Here is a 21,820-nt window from a genome sequence, read left to right as displayed (position 1 = left end):
GGTCGTTCGACCCCCAAAGGGGTTGCGACCCACAGGTTGAGAACCGCTGCCCTATTGGGTGATTTAATTCCTAGTCTGCCTCAGCAACTGATTTCTCATTCCTGGAAACTCAAATAATGTCTTTTTGGTGAGTGGGCTTTATTTTTATACGTGACTTTGCCCAGCTATCTGTGGTTATCTTCATTTCTCTTTGTAACACTGAAAACAATGTCCTATTCTTATTCATAAGGTCTGGGTGAATCACAGGCATCATGGAAATTGTCAGAGCATCAGTGTGACCCACATTTCCCTCATTTTTATCCTCTTACCTCCAACCTTAATCACTTCTGTATACATTCATCATTGTTCGAAAAATCCTGACTAAAACGCCCAAAGTTTTTAATTATTTAATTGGAGATCTCCATGCTACTAAAAAGAATAGTCTGAATTGATAGATGGATTAATGATGGCAATAGCCTCATTACCTTTCCTTTGCTTTAGGACAAAGATAAGAAGACTGCTTCCAGCTCCAAAGCACCCAAGAATGGGGGGAAAGCAAAGAATTCTGCAAAGGTAAACAGAGCTGTTAAATATATTACAAATTAATTTAGCAGTTACAAGTGGCATTTATCCTTTTAGTCATTTAATTTCTGATTGGAATCTATTTAGAATAAAAATTTAAGCATTAAACACTACTTATCCCATGTCTTGGTAAAGGAATTGAAGTTTTAAAGACTTTAAAAAAAAAACTAACTGGTACTTTAGAAACCTAAATGAGCATTCTTATCACAACCGTTAAAACTCCCCTAGAGTCGCCCTAGCTGGTTTGGCTCAGTGGATAGAGTGTTAGACTGAAGGGTCTCGGGTTCAATTCTGGTCAAGGGCACATGCCTGGGTTGTGGGCTCGATCCCCAGTAAGGGGTGTGCAGGAGACAGGCAATCAATGATTCTCTCTCACCATTGAAGTTTCTATCTATCTCTCCCTTTCCCTTCCTCTCTGAAATCAATTAAAAAAATTAAAAACAAAACAAAAAACACCACTAGAGTCCTATTCTGATCTGGAGAATATCGCACAAAGTACTGATGGCGTCCAATGTCAGGTCTTCACACTCCCTCCCCAGCCACATCCCCCTGTCTGCAGATGGCCTTGCCTTCTACTTCAAAAAGAAAAGTGGAGGTCACTGCAGAAAATCCCTAAGGTCCTCTTCCCACTTACCCATTGACTAACCCTCTCTCCCAGCAGTCAATAATCCACTCCCTCCAAAATCTTCAGTTTCTTCATCTCAATTTTCCCCATACAGTAAATATGTGTAAGTTCTTTCCTCACTCTAAAAGCAATATTCAAACTTAGTAGCCCTCTGCCTATTTCCCTCCATCCTTGAAAGATCCAAGATTTCTGTTTCCTCATCTTGAGCTCTGCCTGAGATCAGCAATGACATGCTGTTAGCTATATCATTAATCTCTCTTAGATCTGATGCTGTCATGTGGTTGAGAGTTTAGGGAATATTGGGATGGGTGGATGCGTTTTGCACCTTCACCTCTCTAAAGACCCAGGCCACCACTTCCAACTGAACATTTCCACTTGGATAACACATAGACAGTACAGGTTCATATACTGCAGTTCATTAAATCTAAATTACCATCTATAAAATAAACCATTACTTTGTGTATCATTAAGGAAAAAAAAGTCAATTTGATTATGATATGCTATTCATTGTAAGAACCATTGCAAATTCAGATATTTTAAAAGGCGGGATGGGATACCACCAGAGAATACGGTTATATAAATTTAAGAATATAGAAGTAGTATATAGAATTAGGGAAGATCTTAGAGTTTCAATACTATTGTATATGATTTTTCATGTTGCTCTAGAAAGTAGAACTAATGCTGAGTGGAAGCTTTAGGTTCCAGTTTCAAGCTTCTCCTATTATTTAAATTACTCAAACTGTTGTCAGTAAAGAAATGGAAATTGGATTAGATAACTTCTGGACCCATTCCAATTCTTAAACATCTGATTCATATGGTTACTACTCTGATTCCCTAACTATCATGAGAAACTAAAGGTACAGGTTTAAAACCAATAGCCCAGCTACATCAAAACTCTACAATTAGATACTTCCAATTCAAGATGGTAACACAGGAAGAGCCTAAACTCGCCTCCTTCCATGGACACGGAATCTAAAACTATAGGTGAAACCATTTCCTCTAGAAAAAAAAAATCCAGAAACTAGCTCAGTGACTCTTACTCATTGGACAAGTGAGAAAAAAAACACACCCACATCAAAGCAGGTAGGAGAGGCTGAGATATATAATCTTGGCATAAACCTCACCCCTAGTGTGGCAACCCATAATTGGGGAGAACTCAAAACCCAGAACTTCTCCCTGAAGAACTTAGTTTGAAGCCCACTTTTGGCGCCCGATTTTTAAGAATTGCACCTGAAAGACAAAGCCCCAAAACATCTAGCTTTGAAAGCCAACAAGGCTTGTAGCCACCAAGCTCTAGCGAGCTGATAACATGGTCCTTAAAGGGCTTGCACACTTGGACTCAACAGCCCAGCACAGAGGCAGCCAATTGAGAGGCTCCTAAACTTTTTGTGAAAGAGGCTTAAATGGCTTGTGAGCCTGAAGGTTAGGCATCTAGCACAGACTAGGGGCCGGGGAATTACTTACCGGGGACAGAGGCTGATGGGTACCGTCGTTGCTCTCCTTTGCTCCAGCCAGCAGTGCCATCTTTGTGCTCATTCACTGCTTCACTGCAGCTTGCCAGTAGCTCCTGGAAAGGAGCTTGCACCTTGCTCTGGTGCCTCAGTAGTTGCAGCTGCTCCCAGGGGACACCTCTAGATCACCTAGTTCTAGATGACCAGTGCGACTGAACCCTGGGGGTCCCACAGAACTATACATTTGCATACTTTAAAAGCTGCTGCCTGAGGGTCTGGTTTCTGGTCAGCCTGAACCTAGGTCCTGACTGGGACACTCCCCGCTTTGGAACTCTGACAAATCTCAGCACCCCCTCAGCTCCTGGGAGCCACTTCCATTACACAGGCTGCTTGGACAATCACAGAGGTTTGAGAGACAACTAATAGCTAGAACAAGGTTCAATGATAAGCTTCATCTCCTCCATGAGGCCACTCCCTTAAGACCGGAAGAGGTGGCCATTTTATCTAAAGAATAGAAACCAACAGTACCAGGAAATAAAGAGGAATGTGTTCCAAACAAAACAAGATAAAGCCACAGAAACTGTCCTTAACCAAATGGGGATAAGGAGTTCAAAATAATGGTCATAAAGATGCTCATCAAACTCCATGAGACCCACAGAGGAGGAAACTGGGTGAACACCGAACTTTAAGAAAGAGTCAGAAAATATAAGTACCAAATTGAAGTTACAGAGCTGAAGAACACAATAACTGAACTTAAATATACACTAGAAGGGTTCAACAATAGACTAATTGAAGAAGAATCAGGGTAGCAAAACGAAAAAACATGGAAAAGAAAATGAAGATAGCTTAAGGAATTTATGGGACAACATTTGCATTATAGGGGTCCCAGAAGCCTATTGGGGAAGGAAACATCCAATCTAATATTGTAAAGGTGGTAGACTAGTCGGTTAAAAGGCAAAGGGTAAAAAATAACTACAGTAATTAAAGGATATATACAACATAAGAGGATGTAAAATGTGACATCAAAAATATAAAATGGGTTGGGGGTGTAGAGCCCTGGAATGGATTCAAATTTAAGTTATCAACCTAAAACAGACTGTTATAAATATAGGTTGCCTCATGGTAACCACAAAGCTGAATGATATAGTAGATACACAAAAAATAGAGAGAAAGGAATCTAAGCATACCACTACAGAAAGTCATCAAATCATAAGCAAGATAGCGAGAAAAAAAGAAGAAAAGGAGCTGCAAAAGAGCCAGAAAACAGTTAACAAAATGGCCATAAGTGCAAACCCATCAATACCATTCCTTTAAATGTAATTCTATCAAAAGACAGATTTTAAAAAACACAAAAAAATACAAGACCCATCTATGTGCTGCCTATAAGCGATTCACTTCGGATCTAAGGATATACATAGACTGAAAAGTGAAGGGATGGAAAAAGATAGTCCATGCAAATAGAAATGGAAAGAAATCCAGGGTAGCTATATTTAGACGAAATAAGCTTTAAAACAAGGACTGTGACAGAGTGATGTCAGCATCCTGGCCGTGTGTGTCGTTCCTTTTTCCTTTCCCCTTCGATTCACAACTCTTCAGACTTCCATAACTGCACGTGACTGCACAGGATACCTGATGGGTCCTTCCGTCTGTGCATCTGAAAAGGGGTGGATTGAACCGCAGAGGAGGTAGAGCCAGGAGAATGGTGGCATAGTGGCAACCTTGCTGGCAGAGGAGGTGGAGGGGGAAGAAGTGGGTGGGGATCTTCCCAGCAATGCATGGTGCAGCAAGGGGGGCCTAGTGCTCTCTCTGAGGAGAGACTGCAGTGATGACTTGGGGGGGATGGGGGCAGAAACAGAACTGAGGGTAACTCATTTCTGCCTGAATTACAGCAAAAAGTCTGCCAACAGACTTCCAGGACTCCCCTACTCGAGGATCCCCCTACCCGGCCATGGGCACACCCAAAGCCCCATGTGCTAAGCATGTATCTCTCCCCACACTGCCACCAGCCTTTCAATTTTTTTTTGAAGCCAGCTTATTTTCACAGGCACGCTCCCAACTTTAGCAGTAAATCAGCTCTAGTAAGAGAAACCAAAAACTTGTGCTATACAGCCAATGTCTGGAAAAGTCTAAGTATTCTAATTGCCAGTCAGTTAAACATAATCACAGTAAACAAAGCATCACCTGAATAAGAAAGGCGTTTGTTACTTCAAATGCGATGGTAGAGGCACATTTCATTGAACGCTATGAAAAACCATAGCAATACAGTATCACAAAAAGAAAACCACAACTTTGCAGCAACCAAACTCAAAGACATATGGAATATTCTTATCTAACTGATCATTCAAAATAGTTGTTATGAAGATATTCAACAACCTATAAGAAAACTCAAGCAATTCAATTAACTAATGGGATAATTAATGAACAGAGGAGTACTTTATCAAAGACATAAAAACTGTAAAAAAGAACCAACCAGAAATTCTGGAGCCAAAGAATTCAATAAATGAGATACAGAATACATTAGAAAAGCATTGGAAATGGGGCAGATAAGACTGAAGAAAGATTAAGCAGTCTGGAGGATAGAATCTAGAAATTATTCAGGCGGAAGAGGAGAGAGAACTAAGACTTTTTAAAGGGGAAGAAACCCTATGAGAGCTATCAGACTCCATTATAAAAGGCAATGTAAGAATAATGGGTCTACCAGAAGGAGAAGAGGGCAGAGTTTACTTAAAGAAATAATAGCTGAGACTTCTCAAACCTGGGGAAGGACCTAAACATAAAAGTCCATGAAGCTAATAGAATGCCTTATTATCTCAACGCAAAAGACCTTCTCCAAGACATATTATAATGAAACTGTCAAGAGTCAATGATAAAGAATTATAAAGACAGTCAGGGATAAAAAGAAAAGAATCCCCATTAATATATCAGCAGACTTCTCAGCAGAAACTCTACAGGCCAGGAAAGAGTGGAATGACATAGTCAAAGCATTGAAAAATGAAAATTGCCAGCCAAGAATATTCATTTTGGCCAAGTTACCCTTCAGATGTGGAGATATAAAGGCTTTTCCAGACAGACAAAAGCTGAGGGAGTTTGTTGCTTGGGCGCTGGGAGCTAGAACTGCCTTTCAAGAAATGCTGAAAGGAGTTCACACTGAAAAGCAAAGAGAACAGTACACAAAACATTGATTACAGTGATATTCAAAATTAGAAAATGCTAATTCTCAGAAAGGTGTGTTAAACAATTATAGCATAAAGGTTAAAGGAAAGAAGCATTAAAAATAAATACAGCTGCTACAATTTATAACAAATTCACAGCATAAAAAAGATAATATATCATGTTAAATATAAAAGGGAGGAGTAAAAGGATACAACCTTTATAGGTGAACAAAGATAAGTTGCTATCAGCAGGAAAAGGAATTTTTCAATTTTTAAATAATTTTATAATTTCCCAATAGATTTTGTCTGTGATTAAAAGAAATGAACAAAGTGTTTACAATAATTGTCAAGGCAAAGTTGATTATAACACAAATTTCTTTGTAGTGTCATTATTCTGTCAGTAACATGATTCTGGCCACTACACACACACACACACACACACACACACACACACACACACACAAGCGCACGTGAAGGCAGTGGGTTTTTGGTTGCTTGTTTGTTTGTAAACCGCATGGTAACCACAAAAATATCTAGAGCAGATACACAAAACAAAAAATGGTTGGTAGGGGTGGGGCAAATGAACAAATCGCCATGAACAACTATCAGCTTAAGAAGGTAGACAGATCAGAAGGTAGACAGATCAGAGTTATAAAAAAAACCAGAAGGCAAGATATAAAATGACAGCAGTAAGTCCTTACATATCAATAATCACCTGGATTAAGCTCACCAATCAAAAAGGCACAGAGCAGGTGGAAGAATTTTTTTTTAAGGACCCAACTACACGCTGCCTACAGGAGACTCACTTCAGCTCTAAAGACACACAGAGGTTCAAAATGAAGGGATGGAAGATAATATTCTAAGTAAGCAGGAGCCTAAAGAAAGCAGGTGTAGTCATATCAGACAAAATAGACTTCACGCCAAAAATGGTTACAAGAGACAAATAAAGTCATTATCTAATGATAAAGCAGTCAATACATCAAGAGGATATAACAACTCTAATGATATATCCCCCCAATACCCAAGCACCAAAACATGCAAATACTAACAAATCTTAGGGGACAGATATACAATAAACAACAATATAGTAAGGGACTTCAATATCACATTATCGGAAATGGATAATCAGACAGAGAATCAACAAGGAAATGTGGGAATTGAGCCATACCTGAGAACAAATTGACTTAACAGACATACAAAGAACATTCTACCCAATAGCAGCAGAATACACATTCCGCTGCTGCATTTGGAACATTCTCCAGCATACATCATGACAAGACACAAAAATTAGCAAGTTTAAGAAGACTGAAATCATACCAACTATCTTCTTTAACTGCAATGGTATGGAACTAGACATGAACAAGAAGAAGAGAGATCTACAAATATGTGAAAACTAAACAACACTCTGAACAACCAATGGGTCAAAGGAGAAATTAAAAGGGAAATAAGAATTATCTCAAAACCAGTAGAAATGGAAATACAACATGTCAAATCTTGTGGAATGCAGCAAAAACAGTTCTGAGAGGAAAGTTTATAGCAATAAATGCATATATTAAGAACTTAGAAAAGTCTGAAAAAAAACCCCAACCTAAATCTACTAGTACACCTTGAGGAACAGATGAACAACAAATTAAGCCCAACATAGAAAGGAAATAAAAATCAGAGTGGGAATAAAATAGAGACCAGAAAAACAGTAGAAAGGATCAACAAAACTAAAAGCTGGATCTTCAAAAAGAAAAAAAATGACAAACCTTTATTACTTACTAAGAAAACAGAAGACTCAAATAAATAATATTAGAAATGAAAGAGGAGATATTACAACTGTTACTACAACTATTCATAGGAACATAAGAAATTACTATCAATAATTATGTGGCAACAAATGACATAATCTAGAAGAAATGGTAACATTTCTTACCTACCAAGACTGAATCAGGATGAAACAGAACATCTGAACAGACCAATGAAGAGTAAACAGATTGGATAAGTAATCAAAAAATTCCCAATACACACACACACACACACCAGGACAAGATGGCTTCACTGGTGCATTCTATCAAACATTTGGAGAAGAATTAACACCAAGCTTCCTCAGATGCTTCCAAAATAGCAGGAAGGGGGAACACTTCCAAAGTCATTCTACGAGGCCATCACTACCTTGATACCCAAACCAAATAAGGATGAATATAGATGCAAACATTCTCAAAATATTAGCAAACTGAATTCAGGAACACATTAAAAGGATTATACACCAGGACTAATTGGGATTTATCCCTGGATGCTAGGAGAGTTCAACATACATAAATCAATAAATGTAATATATCACATAAATAAAATTAAAGATAAAAATCACATGATCATCTCAATAAATGCAAAAAAAAGCATTTGATAAATTACAGCATGCTTTCATGATAAAAACCCTTAAAATATAGGGTATAGAAGGAACATACTTCAACATAATAAAAGCCATATCCAACAAACCCAGAGCAAACATTATATTCAATGTCAAAAACCCACAAAAACCTGAAGCTTTTCCTGTAAGATCAGGAACAAGAAAAGGGTGCCCACTCTCCTACTCAATACTCTATTCAATATAGGAGGTCCTAGCTAGCTCATTTAGGCAAGACAAAGAAATAAAAGATGTTCAGATTGGAAAGGAAAAAGTAAATTGTTTGTATTTGCTGGTATGGTTTTGTATATAGAAAATCCCAAAGAGTCAACCAAAAAAGTGTTGGAACTAATTAGTAAATTTTCAGGATAAAAAAAAAAATCATACAGAAATCACTGGTATTCCTTTACACTAATGATGAAACATCTGAAAAAGAAAATATCCCATGCACAATAGCACCAAAAAACAGTAACACAGGAATAAATTTAACCAAGAAAGTGAAAGATTTGCAGACTAGAAACTGTGTGACTGCTGAAAGATATCAAAGACAACATAAACCAATGGTGAGATATCCCATGTTCTTTTTAAATACCTTGGTCTTAAAAAAAAAAAGGAAGTCTAAAGAAAAACATTTAGAATCACTTAAGGTTATTTTTAACTTATAAACTTGAAGGGGAAGAATTCAGAGTGTTTTGGCTAAATACAAAAATAATTAGAAAGAACCATCTCATTTTCCCTAATTGACTACCAAGTTTTGCCCCTTTAATTTTTAGAAGCCCATCTCCTCATAAGGATCTTCTGGTTGATCACCAAGTTTTGCCCCTTTAATTTTTAGAAGCCCATCTCCTCATAAGGATCTTCTGGTTGATCAGTTTTATGATACTTAATCCAGAAAAGAAAGAGCTCTTTGATGGTTTTGCTTTCCCTTTTAGGCAAAGGAGGAAACTTCCAAGCCAAAAGCTGATGAAAAAAATACAAGTTAAAGTTCACACTATTTGGTAAGTTGGATGTTTGTTGCAAATGAGGGCAACGGTATCTTCTACCAACCTAATGTGTTCTAGGCGAGAGAAACTAAGTCTACTTCTTGAGTATTTCATGTTCTCAACGATTGGCATGAAATGCACATTGCAAAATCTATAGAGTAATTCTCTGAAAAGCACTAAATGGGATGATTGTGCTGTTGAAATATTTTTAAAAAAATCTTATAATAAGAGCTCTTTAAAGTATTAGGCCAGGCTCTTGAAGAAAATGACCATCTAAGTCTAGCTGACTCTTTGAAACCCAAATGCTCATAATTTTGCAGATTACTGTGGCAAAGCAAAATTAGCATGTTGTATTACCTCTTATAGTAAAATGCCCCTGTGTTGTTGATACCAAGACATGAGGGGTGAGGAGAAGTACCCCTTAAGGTCTGGTAGAAATTACAGGGTTTTTGGAACCAAGGGCAAAGGAAAAGATTGACTACTTTTGGCCAAATACTATGTTTGATTATACGTTATGGTGACTCAGGAGTTTGCATTGATGAGGGAATCTCTGAGATCTATCTTGAGAGCTGGACCCTTAACTTGAAAAAGAAGAGATCTTATTCTAAAGTATAAAAGCTTATAATTGCTTGCCAAACAAAGCCTAAAGGAAATAAAAATACAGATTTTTCTCACCATGTTCCACTTTTAGTTCCCATAATGAGGGAGGTATGCTGATGAGAACTAAAGACTCCCTCCAAAATTTAAAAAAATTATATGAATAATCCACTTTCATGTTTACTTCTAGGAAATTCCTTCTTGTCTATATATATATGCTTTTGCTAAATGTTACATTTATTATGCCTTGTAACAACAACAAAAACTACATACCAAAGTGGTTCACTGGATTTTTCTCTGAATTTTTCAAGGTATCTACATATAAAATCTTCAGCTGGTGGTTGGTGACTTCTGAAGAACAAAAGGCTTTGACAACGAATTTTTCTGGGTGGCTTCTAGACAGTGATCTTTGTTGAGTTTTTTGACATCCTAAACGTTGGTTTGTTATTCTTTTCCCAGAAAGTGAATTTGCCTGGTTCACCTGTGCTATTGTACTGAGTATTGATAAACTTTGAATTTTTAAAAATTGCCTTCAGTTGGGAGAGAAAGGAACTTTATATTTCTAAGAGATATATTTGATAGTTTCTTAAAGCAACACACACACACAAAAAAATAACAGGAAAAACCTTTGCAAAATTTTGCACATTCTACACGCAGTGCCTGTAAATCTCATTAGTATTTTTGGTTTGCACTTAATTTGTTGTTATTGTTAGCATTTGGAAAACAATGCTGTAAACATTCGTCAATGTTCTGATTTCTCATTACCCCTTTCCCCTTGGGCTTTTGAACTGTACTTGATGTTTCTCTGGGTTAATGTTTATAAGCCCATTAAATATTGTACATCGGGCACATATCTCCTCTTGGGCTGCTAATAATGAATTGATAGGTAACCTGGACAGACCAGGAAGCACTGCTCCTCTTTTCAGGTTAAACTCTTTACCAGAGGTTAGGACTTATGCACCTTATAGCCGCGCAAAACATACTTACTGAGACTTGAATCAAGTCAGAAGAGCAAGATACAGACTATATTTCACTGCATAGCAAGTTCCAAGAATAAAATCTACTCAGAATATTCATATGGCTTGAACTCTGTTGGTTTACGATGTTACCCTGTGCTTCCACTCACTCTAGATAAAACCTGAGTAGCGGTTGTTTGCTTAGTCTGTTGCACTGTATAGCACCTGGCTTTATGGGAAGTTAGGTTTACCCAATACAAAACCGAACTTCTGCTTTAAAAAAAGAAATCTGGAATTTAAAAATTCGCTCCCTTCCCCCTCACAGAAACTTAAGAACTAGGCTCTGTTGTCCTGCAACTTCGAATGGTTTCTTAGATCTTTCTGAATTGCTCATGAACATAGCACTGAGGTCATTGATGAGATCTTGATAAATATTTAATTTCATCTTTACTTCCCGGTAGTGAATGCAGGAAAAGATATCAGGTACATATCATACACTGATTTGGAATTTCTTATTTCAGAGAGCACAGCCTTCCTTAGCCTTTGTGTGGGGGTTTTATTAGGACTTAGCTGACTTCACTAAATGTATCACCACCAATACTGTTTAATAAGGGGGGGAGAGACACAAAAACAATAACACTGCTTATAATGGGCGTCAAATTTTGTTAACACCCTCTATAAATTCTTTTTAAAAATCACGCAGTACCTATGGGATTTCAAGCTTCACCCACTTTAAATGCTATGTCTGTCCCATCAGAGACACGGGGCATTTTTCTATTATTCTACGTCTGGGAAATATAAGCCAGTGTTATGGTAACTGAACAGACCTCTTCAAGGCACTGACAAGAAAATAAAACACATGTTTCCTGAGGGATTTTAACTATGTCTCTAATTCTTCCATTTGGGTAGTACAAAGTGGGGTGTTTTTGTTTGTTCAAAAAGGTAAAACCTTGGACACTGACAGATGTGTTTGCAAGGATATGGCTGCAGTATTATTAACTTGATGCATATATAGTATTTTTAAACAACATATCAAAATCCCGAGATTTAAGGAATGCCTGTAAAAGTAAACATTTAAGGTACTCTGAATATGCTTTTTTTGTTTATTAGAAATGTCTTCAAGTGTTGGGTGTTTGTAATTAATGATGGCTTGAGTCAGCTTCAGCATCCAAAGCAGTCCTTTTCACCCATCTAATTAGGAGGAAATAATTGCAAATATCTGCTTACAGGTAAATTATAACCTTTTATTACCAAACAGGTTTTGCACATTGTTGTGCAATATTGTGTCCATTTAGGAAATGGACTTCTCCAAAAGCAACGGAAAGTAGGTTCCTCAGGTGACCAAACTGAAGATCACTATTTCCACGTTTCGTATTTCATTAATCAAGATGTAAAATACAATTAAAAATATTTTACACTCAAATCTTGGCTTTGTATGTTTTTGGAAGGAAAATGCCTGGGGTAGAAATTACCAGTGATTTCTGTTTCTATATCTCAAACCATTAAACCATGCAATATGTTTAAAAAGGGAACTGTAAACGCATTTAGGTCCAGAAAAGTCACTATTCCTCATGTATCAGAACACATTTTGACATTTTCCCTAGCACATTCCTTTATCTTAAATTCTGCGGTACATTAAAAACTTCATAAAAGACTTCTCACTTAGAGGAATATCAGCAAGTATTTTCAGTTTCACAATACATCATTTACAGAAGACTCTGCAATGACTTACTGGCCATAGGTGGCAATAATGAGTAACTCAGGAATTGTAAACTAGGCCAAATAACGAGCAGGGAGGGGAAGCAGCACCTACCTAAGGACCAACAGCTCTCAGGTTCAACTTCAAGCGACAGGTTCCTTCTCTAGACCTGAAGGCACTCTGCTGTTTCAGAAGGGACACTATCGGTCAGGATCCCTGAGGAGTAGATGACACTCCAATTAGGATTGCTTGAGGAGGGTGTCATACAAGGTGGTGTTTTGTTTTTAAGCAGAGGCAGGGCAGGGACATATGGAAACCACAGTACAGCCAAGACTAGTAAAAGCCAGGCTGCCACTTCTCCCCTCATCCTGAGGGGATGAGAAGGAAGCAGTTGCTGGAAGGCAGAGATGGGGGAGGCTCAGTGGGCAAAGGGGCCACCTCCAGAGCGGGAGACCTTCAGTGGAGGCCAGCCTGAGGCAGCCTGAAGGGAACTAGGGGAGTACACCCACCTCCTCTCTCCCACCCCAGCTCCAATCTGCCTTCCTGGGAGACTGACCACAAACCAGAGGGCCAGGGAGCCCGAGGAGGTGGCCCCACGTTCGCCCCAGGGCATGGGCAAAGAAGAGAAGGTAGAAGCAGATCAGACATCCTGGCTTTAATTGAGTGTGTCTATTTAATGTGCGTTCTGTATATACACACAGATGCAAACTTAATCTTTTTAAAACATGGTATCTAAAAGGCAGATCCAAATGGTCACTGTTAGTAGTTCCCACCATTCACAGCGTTCCAAGGAGACTAACAAAAACAGTTCCTGAATGACAAACACATGGGAGGGAAGGGTTTGGAGGCTGTGGGGCTTAAGTATAAAATAAAAAAATAAGAATATGGTACTTTACTCTTCAGTAGTGAGAAACCCACCACGTGGGTTTACATTGCGGGCAACACCTGCAAATGAAACACACAATAGAAATAACGCATTGATGGGAAAATTAACAGCCAGGCTTTTCACAGGACCGGTCAAATGAGTAAGAAGAAAAAGGAGGTGTCTTCAGTGGGGAGCCCAAACAGCCATCTTTAGGTTGAAGGTATTCACATTCAACAAAATTTAGGTGGTTAGAGATCACAGGAACCAACTAGGAACGGATTGTTAAAGCAGTTCAAGATTTTGGTTTTGGAGCCACACTCTGATTTTATCAAAGTTCTTATCCATCCAACGTATGTTTTCCTCAATGGTTTCAATTGTCTGTTGGACACAACGGAGCTGAGAACCATTTTCTTTCAAAGAGCTGAAGAATTCTTTTACCTTGTGAGAAAAAAAATGAGTTTTTAAAATTTTGCTTTATTACATTATACAAGTCCAGGCTCATTAAAAGAAAACTGAAGCCAAAATTCCAGCATTTGTCAAAATTCTATACGGAAGGCAGTGCCAGGTGTCTGGATACGATTATGTACACAAACTTAAGCTGTATGAAATGAGCTCATGCCTCATGATGTCAAGTTGTGTGTGTGTGTTTTTTTCTCTGCAGTTTTTTAGTTTATTCACAGTTGCCAGATTCTAAAAGACTTCACTGTTTACCACTTTATAATTAAGGTTTAATTGAGTGTGTCTATTTAATGTGTATTCTGTTATAGACACACAGATGCTAACTTCATTTTTTTAAACATGGTATCTAAAGAGCAGAATGTGCAGAGTGTCTTCTTTGCCAAGCAAAACAGTTTCAACCACATAAGTGTAGTCTTTCTCCACGGACCTGGCCTTGTGTGTGATTATAGAAACACTGTGGGGAATGGGGTTCTTAGCAAGTTATGGTGGTAATACCCCAAACTTTGCCAAGTTTTTATTATCTTAATCCACAATTCAGGTATTGTTCCCTTAAGATAAAATCCACACAAAGTTCCCCATAGTTTTAAAGAGATAAGAAACTCTTGGCTCCCTCCACGAAAATAGATTTTTGTTGTTTCATCGCTGGGTATCTGGACCCCTTTAAGCTCACAGGAGGAATGGGCTGGCTTTGCCACACCATTGATCATTGTGCTACTCTGTTTCACCTTAAAGGGTTATTAACCTTTTCCCATAAATTTTCACAGCATTAATCCATCAATTTTTGATTTTGTAGACAGAAAGCAAGTCTAGACCAAGATGTATTGTCTATTCAGCATGGATTCCAGACAGTTAATTCCTTAAAAAAAAAAAAACACACCAAAATAACACCACCATGCCATAATATCACGAGTTTGAAAATACGAGGGGGTAAGAATAGGTTTTTGAAAGACCAAATCCCAATTTTAAATGATGCAAGGTGGTTTTAAAATTATCCCAGTGCAACTTTTCAATGAGCTTAGAGGCATGCCCTCCTGTTGCAGCAGCCTAGAAAACACTCTGCTTCTCTGTCCCAAGTTGCAGCTCAACCTTCTTTCCCCCTCTCAGAACTCAAGATTAATTGATATTCAGCTAAGAAATCACTCTGCGCACTCCTCAACAGTCACACCTCATCGACAGTCTTACCCCTTGGTCAAACTGTCTAAACCTGAAGGAGCCCATCACGATAGTACCACTAAAGAACACCTATAAGACTGGCAACAAAACCAGTTTTAACACTTGCTCTTAAATTTTTTTTCTGACCCCCGAAGCCTCTCTCCTTATATGACCTGATTTGGGAAACGCAGCATGTCATCTGAGTATTTGATTCAAAACTGCCTCCTTGAGAACATTTCCTGTGCAACAAGCAGCATGATACAGGGAAAAACAGGTCTACCCTAACTTGTTTGACCTTGAGCAAATAATTTAACTTCTCTGGGACTCAGTCTCCTCATTGGTTAAATGAGGGTCAGCCGAAACCGGTTTGGCTCAGTGGATAGAGCGTCGGCCTGCGGACTGAAAGGTCCCAGGTTCGATTCCGGTCAAGGGCATGTACCTGGGTTGCGGGCACATCCCCGGTGGGGGGTGTGCAGGAGGCAGCTGATCGATGTTTCTCTCTCATCGATGTTTCTAACTCTCTATACCTCTCCCTCTCTGTAAAAAAATCAATAAAATATATTTTTAAAAAAATGAGGGTCATCTCTACATTGCAGAGGATGTAGTTATAGAATGTGGTAAGGTGCAGAACCTAAAACCCAGCTTGTGTCAGGGCTGCAACCTCATCCATTTAGTCACGCCTATTTACATTGGTACTTATTCACCCCTTGCCTTAGTTACTGTGCTAGAACTGAGGATGTGGCGGTGAATCGAACAAGCACCCTACGCTCAGGGAGCTTACAGTCTCCCTGGAAGACAGGCAGTAAACTTTGATTAATATAAACTGTGAAATAAACTAGGGCTATGACAGTAACTGTGGAGGGGGTGGCCTGCTACACACAGAGTGGTCTGGAAAGGTGACCCTCGAGCTGGAACCTCTAAAGCAGTGGTTCTCAACCTGTGGGTCGCGACCCCTTTGGGGGGTTGAACGACCTTTTCACAGGGGTCGCCTAAGACCATCAGAAAACATATATAATTACATATTGTTTTTGTGATTAATCACTATGCTTTAATTATGTTCAATTTGTAACAATGAAATTGGGGGTCACCACAACATGAGGAACTGTATTAAAGGGTAGTGGCATTAGGAAGGTTGAGAACCACTGCAAGGATAAAATGAGCCTTTCCAGTGAAAAGTTGGGGAAAGAGCCAGCCAGGCAGAGAAGAAAGTGCAGAGCCTTTGAGATCAGAGAAATACTGGTAGCTGGTGGCCCAGGAGCAGGGGGAGGCCGAGTGCCTGGAGTATCGAGAGACAGTGAACAAGGAGAGCAAGTGAGAACTGGCTGGAGTGGTGGACAGGAGCCAGGTCATCCCAGTTTGGGCACACAGGAAAGAGGTTTGGAATGTATTGCAAGAACAATAGGCGGGGTTACAAGAAGGGGGTCAATTCAGTTTTAAATGTGGAAAGTGGTTTGGTTAATGGCAAGTGGCAGGAGGGAGGCCAGTTAGGAGATGATCACCATAGACCAGACTAAAAAAAATAAATAAGAATAGCTTGTATGGGGTAAATGGCAGAGAGAAGTGCAGAGATATGATGCATATGCCACAGACAGGGCCGACAGGACTCGGGGATGGATTAGATGTGAGGGGAAGGAAGGGCTCAGGAGGACTCCTATGTTTTAAAAGGCAGTAGGATGCTCTCTATTATGACAGTATCTCAGGCTTCTTCATTTCCATGTCCTGCCTCGGTTTGTGCACCTGATGTTTCCTATGCACACAACACTCTCCTCCTAGATGCCTGCATTTCCTTTGATGTCCACTGAAACGTTTCCGAATCATCCTAGAAAACACAGCACCACTCCCCGCCCCAGGCACTCTCTATCCTTACCTTGCCTTAGTCCAGTGGTTCTCAACCTTGGCTGCACATTAGAATCACCTGGGAGTCTTTTAAAATCCTGATTTCTGGGTCTCATCCTCTGGAAATTCTGTTTTTTTGTTACTAATGTTGTGGCCCCACCCCATAACAAAGAAACAATTTCCAGAGGATGGGGCCCAGGAATCAGAATTTTTTTAAAGATTCCCAGGTGATTCTAATGTGCAGCCAAGGTTGAGAACCACTGCCTTAGTCAATCTTCAACCTGACAAAGGTTGTTTGTCTGTAATTGTCTGGTTCCCCGATAGAATTTAAGCTCCATGAGAGCAAGGGCTTTGTCTAGTCTGTTCATCTTCATTCCCTAGAACCCAAACCAAGCCTGCCATATAGCAAGAGTAGGACATCTTGAATGAATTAATGAGAAAGCAAATGAACAAGCGAGTGAATAGAATATTCTGTTGCCACAGATCTGGTCTATGGACAGCTATCTAGCTAGTTACAGCCTATGGACAACTCTGCGGTCATCACACAGCTGTAGTCCTCAATGGAGGTCAAGCTTGAGATATTATGTGCAAGTTAATTTTACAAGCCCGGGTGGGGCTGGGGACATGACATTTCTTTTGCATTTTCAAAGCACTCTTCCTTATATCCAGCTGGATCATGGTGTAATCAGACTACACATGAAACTATTCCTTAAAAAATTAATATTTGGCACTCAGGTTTTATCTAAACGCAGCAAAGTTTTGAAACCACATAAAGTTTGTTCTACGACCTTAGTACAGAAAACAGTAGAAGGGACACCACAAACAACCCATCGATCCGATTCCTCAGAGTTTAAGACTCAGAAAAAAGTACGATTTTGTGGTTCCCTCTTCCCAGACAATGAGGATAACTCATACTGTTTTCTCATTTTTCCTTGACAGCTAGGGAAGCTGTGATAACGTTAGAGTTTGAGTGCAATAAATTACCCTCAGCATAAATCCTTCAGACAGTTACCTCTTTCTGTCCATCATGCAGCTTTGTGTTCTTTTTTTAACATTTATTTTATATCTGGACCTTATAAGTTGCCTAAAATTCTTTCTGAAAAGTAGATGGCATATAAATAAGTAGCAGGAAATTATGAACTTGGAAGGAGAGAACCTGGATTCCAGACCTACCTCTTTCGCAGTGGCTGGATGATCACTTCAGTTATTTACACTTCCGATGATCACTTTTATCATCCCAAAATAGGGATTCCGTATCTAAAGTAACCTTTAAGCTCTGAACTTCGTAATGGCAAGGCTAAAACTTCTTAATGTGTTTGGGAAGAGGCACAGTTCTTACTAGTTCATTCACAACTGATTTTTGCTTATGTTAAAAACACTACAGCACCCAAAAGGAACACCTACTAAGCGACAAAATTCATTTCTAACTCATCACACCCTTAAAATATTTTGTCTACCCCATACTTATTCGCTAATTGTCACTTAAGCTTAAAAAGATTTTTTTTTTACCTCTTCAAGTCGTGCCCTTGTGGAGAACTGATTTGTTGTTCCCATCACCATGTGGGCTATGGAAGGTGAGCCAAGGTCAAACCTAGAAATGGAAACTGTCGAGTTATACTGTGAAATATTCATTCTTTCAACATATATTTCTAGGTGCCCCTTATATTATACCATGTATGTAAAAACTGGTTAGGCATGGAAAACATGGACATGATCCCTGCCCTCCAATGGATTAAGATCTAGTTGAAAAAAATAGACACCAACAGGTGAATAAAAGATGAAGTACCCAAAAGAAAATGATAGAAGTAGTGATGCTGCACAAGTTAGACAAGGACAGATACAAATCAGCAAAGGTGCTGAGCAGGAGACTTCTAATAGGTCAGTGGGTGTGGGAAGGGATTACTCCAGATGGAATAGAAACCTGACTATCCAGATTCATGGGCTAGCAATGAATTAAGAGTTTTATATTGTCTAAGGATACTGTAAGGACCGCTACTTTCTAGCTTCAGTCAAAAACCCCCTTTGAATGGTCACTGTTGTTTTACAAACAAATAAAAAAAAATAGCCGGGTTGAGGAACTTCCCCAGGCACAGCACAATCTTTGGCACTACTTACTTTTGTATAAGTTTATTCCAGTTTTCCCTCAGAAATTGCCAGGCCAGTGGATATCCCACTGGGTTTCTGCCAATAGTTCTAAGAATATCTGGAAACTCTTGAGTTTTTATTACATCTCCCTTAAAACTTTGCTCTAGTAACCTAGAATGATTAGGAGAAGAAATGTTAGCAATGAATATGCACTGGAAAAGTTATGAGAAAGTTATTCCACAAAATAATTTAAAGCCAGCCTGCCAATAACAAAGACTGAAAAGATAAATAGGTAACCAGAGCCCTGGCAAACTCGCTATAGCTATGTAACAATAAAACTGACACACAGTATTCACAATGCACATTCTCACATCTACTCTCATTTTCTCTTAAGAGGAGCTAAGAAAAGTATATGTTTCTAAATTTGTTATTCTTAAAGATACACAAATAGATGCTCCTTTAAATATTTTTCCTGACACTGGCTTCTCCCTAATTATTTACCACTAGAGGCCCAGTGCATGAATTCGTGCACAGGCAGGATCCCTAGGCCTGGCTGGCAATGAGGGTCCATCAGGGCCAGCTGGCCGAGGGGAGGGACAGGGAGAGGGACTGTGGGCCGATCGGGGCCTGCCAGCTGGGGGGAAGAACGAGGCGAGGGAGGTTGGCTGCTGGGCCCAAGGAGGGAGCCGGCCCTCAGCTCCCCTGGGAAAGGGGCCTCATCTGCAGCCACCCACTCCTCAGTTACCTGTCCCAGCCCAGGGCCCAAAGGCCCCAGCGGAGTTGGGAAAGGAGGTGACAGTCACTGGGCTGGGCCTGGAAGAAACGGATGCCTGTGACCCACCACTGCGTGGTTTCCTGCCTCCCCACCCCCCTTCCCTCACCACCATGCCACCACTGTGGCAGGCAGGCGGCAGGCCGATCAGGGCCTGCCAACCAGGGGGAGGGATGGGGTGTGGGAGGTTGACTGCCAGCCCCGAGGAGGGAGCCGGCCCTTGGCCCCCCTGGGAAAGGGGCTGCGTCCGCCACCACCCACCGCCAGTTCCCCATCCCAGCCTGGGCCAAAGGTTCCGGCGGGGTCAGGAGAGGAGGTGACGGTGGCTGGGCCAGGCATGAAAGGGCGGGACGCTGATGCTACTGGCCGGCCACAGATGGTTGGCAGCTCTTGCATTGAGCATCTTCCCCCTGGTGGTTAGTGCGCGTCATAGCTACTGGTCGACCAGTCGCTCCGGTCGTTCGGTCCTAAGGGTCGCTTAGGCTTTTATATATATATACAAGATACTCGTTAGCCGTCTCCCCACTAATATAAATGTTCCCAGAAGAATAGGCAATTCCTGGTCAACAGAACAAAAACAGATGCGAGAAAGATCTGATCTAAATTAATTCCTTTGTTCATACATGAACATGAATGAATTACTCACCACTGAAGCTTTTCCTTGTTTTGGCTAATACAGAGGGCAAATTCAATTTGGTTTTTCTCGGTACTGGACAGAGAAGACTGATATTTACGATAGAGAAAATCCCATCCCTCAGTGGTCTGGGCTCCCACAGCAAACACTGCCATCGTCACATCATTGGGCAGCCTGTGGGAAAGAGCACACAGGCAAGGGTCAGAGTTGCGGGAACTGTGTTTAGATGCAGAATGGTGACCAATTATGAACTGATAAATGGCCTCATGATCAGAGAAGCAAGCCTGGAAATCTAAACAAAAAGAACCTTTCCTTCCGTTAAATTTTTTGAAAGAGGCAAGAGAAAATATCTAAAATTCGGTTGTGAGTAGTCGTCTCAAAAATGTTAACATGAACTGCCACTTTCACAAGTACCTATGTGTCTAACACACTTTAATGACACCGGGAGACTCCCAATAGGTGGTCCCAAAAGAATGGGATTCACACTAGACTCAAGATGTAATCCATTTAGGAATCCAACAGGACCACCACTTATAAGCATGTCTTTCAATGGAAGCATGTATACTATGGGCTTAATGTTTCCCAGGTGGGATTTAAGACCCAGATATACCTAAGTATAGCGAGAATTAAATTTCCACATAGAGGAAGAACTGTACTTACATAGCATAGGCAACTACTAGGCACTTCCTGTCGGGACTTTGGAGACCCAAAGAAACTACTGTGAGAGGCATCGCCTCTGTTCCTGGCAGTGCGGCTGTCTCAGTTCTGGTAGGTTTTGTACCTTTGGCTGCATAAAGTGGGAACTATTCTAATCCCATTCTAACTCTCCAGATTTTTGACTTTTGTGCTTAGAAGTTCCCTCCTAGCATTACTGCAAGTTGAGAGATACACAGATAAATCTTAAAAAGTAATTTATTTTCCTAAAAAGGGAGGCCAGGAAGACTTTTTCTAGTTCGTTTTGCTCCCAACATGTAGCAGCGATGATGGAAAATAGAAAAGGCACCCCTTTCATGAACAAACTAGCTGTTTGCTAAGGACAGACCTCAAATCTCCATTGGTTTCCTTCCATTCTCTGAAGTAGCCTTCTGCCCTCTGCACGCAGGGCTGATACTTGCGCACACAGGCGAGGAGGAGGAGCTGGCTCCGCAGCATTCGCTCTGAGACGGAGCCCTCGTCAGTCCATGCCTGCTTGTCAATGAGGCCCCTCAGCAGCCTGATGAGAAAGCCCTGAGAAAAAACCATGGTGTCAGCAGTACAGTCCCAGGTCCCCACATGTTTTATGTAATCCAGTACACTCAGGTGAGGGGGGATATTTTACAAAGTGTAATAACAACTCTTATTTCTAAAACCATGCAGTTCTGTTTATTTCCTATATAATAAAAGACTAATATGCAAATTGTCCCTTTGACTGGGAGTTCGACCAGGGGACGGGGTCAGCTGGCCAACCGCCCTCGTCTCCTCCCGGTCTGGCCGGACCCCACCCGTGCACGAATTCATGCACCAGGCCTCTAGTTTCATTATAAAAGTTCTCAGACACAGAAATGATGAACTATTTTAGTATCTGTATAACAATCTTTTACAAATATATCTTTATCTACTTAAAA

The 21,820-nt window shown here is 40.2% G+C and overlaps 2 protein-coding genes across 17 annotated transcripts in view; one reads left to right on the top strand and one right to left on the bottom strand.

The window, feature by feature from the left end:
- Positions 1 to 12,137, top strand: part of CAST (calpastatin) — a 110,046-nt gene extending 97,909 nt beyond the window's left edge. For 10 of the 12 annotated variants that reach the window (XM_023749803.1, XM_023749811.1, XM_014467927.2 and 7 more), the window contains 3 exons: positions 481 to 552; positions 9,111 to 9,176; positions 10,070 to 11,594. In XM_023749803.1, the coding sequence (XP_023605571.1) occupies positions 481 to 552; positions 9,111 to 9,161 (123 nt within the window). In that variant the 3' untranslated portion in view covers positions 9,162 to 9,176; positions 10,070 to 11,594. Of the gene's footprint in view, positions 1 to 480; positions 553 to 9,110; positions 9,177 to 10,069; positions 11,595 to 11,824 lie in introns of those variants that run through there. The other 2 variants (XM_023749800.1, XM_023749801.1) reach the window with 2 other exon arrangements.
- A 911-nt stretch (positions 12,138 to 13,048) lies between these two features.
- Positions 13,049 to 21,820, bottom strand: part of ERAP1 (endoplasmic reticulum aminopeptidase 1) — a 35,149-nt gene continuing 26,377 nt past the window's right edge. For all 5 annotated transcript variants that reach the window (XM_006081200.3, XM_023749778.1, XM_023749791.1 and 2 more), the window contains 5 exons: positions 21,259 to 21,443; positions 20,229 to 20,390; positions 18,841 to 18,981; positions 18,235 to 18,316; positions 13,049 to 13,716 (listed from right to left, as the gene is read on the bottom strand). In XM_006081200.3, coding sequence (XP_006081262.1) covers positions 13,561 to 13,716; positions 18,235 to 18,316; positions 18,841 to 18,981; positions 20,229 to 20,390; positions 21,259 to 21,443 — 726 coding nt within the window. In that variant the 3' untranslated portion in view covers positions 13,049 to 13,560. The remainder of the gene's footprint in view (positions 13,717 to 18,234; positions 18,317 to 18,840; positions 18,982 to 20,228; positions 20,391 to 21,258; positions 21,444 to 21,820) is intronic.

Source organism: Myotis lucifugus, unplaced genomic scaffold (assembly GCF_000147115.1).
Source record: "Myotis lucifugus unplaced genomic scaffold, Myoluc2.0 scaffold_0, whole genome shotgun sequence".
Lineage (NCBI taxonomy): Eukaryota > Metazoa > Chordata > Mammalia > Chiroptera > Vespertilionidae > Myotis > Myotis lucifugus.
Note: the sequence above shows the minus strand (reverse complement) of the source record. Positions and strands in the feature narration are given on the sequence as shown.